This window comes from Mizuhopecten yessoensis, unplaced genomic scaffold, assembly GCF_002113885.1.
Source record: "Mizuhopecten yessoensis strain PY_sf001 unplaced genomic scaffold, ASM211388v2 scaffold707697, whole genome shotgun sequence".
Lineage (NCBI taxonomy): Eukaryota > Metazoa > Mollusca > Bivalvia > Pectinida > Pectinidae > Mizuhopecten > Mizuhopecten yessoensis.
In genome coordinates, this window is record NW_018475758.1 from 1 (window position 1) to 1,030 (window position 1,030).

The 1,030-nt window shown below is 32.7% G+C and overlaps 1 protein-coding gene across 1 annotated transcript; it reads right to left on the reverse strand.

Moving 5' to 3' along the window:
* Window positions 1-163: 163 nt before the first annotated feature.
* On the reverse strand, window positions 164-883 carry LOC110440772 (the record flags this gene model as incomplete). The annotated part of the gene is made up of 2 exons (XM_021483912.1): window positions 164-223; window positions 624-883. Coding segments are annotated over 2 exons (320 nt in total), but the record flags the coding sequence as incomplete, so codon positions are not given.
* Between the last annotated feature and the right edge of the window lie 147 nt (window positions 884-1,030).

Below are 1,030 nucleotides of genomic sequence, written 5' to 3' on the forward strand. Positions count from 1 at the left end.
AATTTTAACATTTTAAACCAATATGACTCAGTGACAAGGTCAATTATTTGAACAAAGTTGATTGCCCTTCAATAAAAACACCATCATCTCAAGCCTAAAAATTAAGCATTTAACATAATACACAAGTGACAGGTCTGTCACTATTTACTGTTAGAGCACTTACCCTCACAGTGTCTGTATTATCCCGTTCTATTATTTCTTCCTCAAGAAGCAATGGAGTCTCCTATAAATACAAAGACAAATTAACAATATATTTGAACTCTAAACACTATGCTTTCATCATTTTTTAAAATTCCTGGCCAATGGAAAATCCTTTTAAATGTATTTACAAGTAATATACCAAAAGACAGTATAAAAACATTATACTTAAGTGTAAATTTATGGTTTGAAAATGCTGTAACAGATTTCATCCAGGTTTTTGTACATCTATACAAACACTTCATACAAAAGAATTTTTGTAACAGTATCTATTCTGAGAAAAGACACTCAAATTATTTCATTTCAGAAGAGAGTCTCAACATCCATGAATTCATCACTTTGTACTTAAATGAGCACACAGGACAAGTTGATAGTACTCAGAATACTGTCTTTTATCAAATTATTTCTATCAATAATATACCTACCATCCTCAAGTCTCTTTTAGGGATAATGAACAGTTTTCCCTGTTTAAGAACTGTTCTTAAACCCAGAACTGTTTCCCCATGTATGGTCTGCAACCTCTTTCCCTGGTCAGCCTTGGCATAGTGGAAACCAGTCAGTCCAAGACGGGCATCTGGATAGAATGAGCAAATCATTGCCTCAAAATCTTCCATTGACATATCCATGCAGATGGTGCTCTTAGTTGGGTACCTGTCCTCATTTGACAGCTGGGCAGCTGGGTATCCTTCAAAATAAAAAAAGCTTGATGACATATTTAGTTTAATTTTACAAACTCATTTAACATGTTTCAGGATAAATTTTGACAAAAAGGGGCATAACTGCTATCAAAATAATTAAAATAAAAAATTAATGATACCCACAAAATATTCAA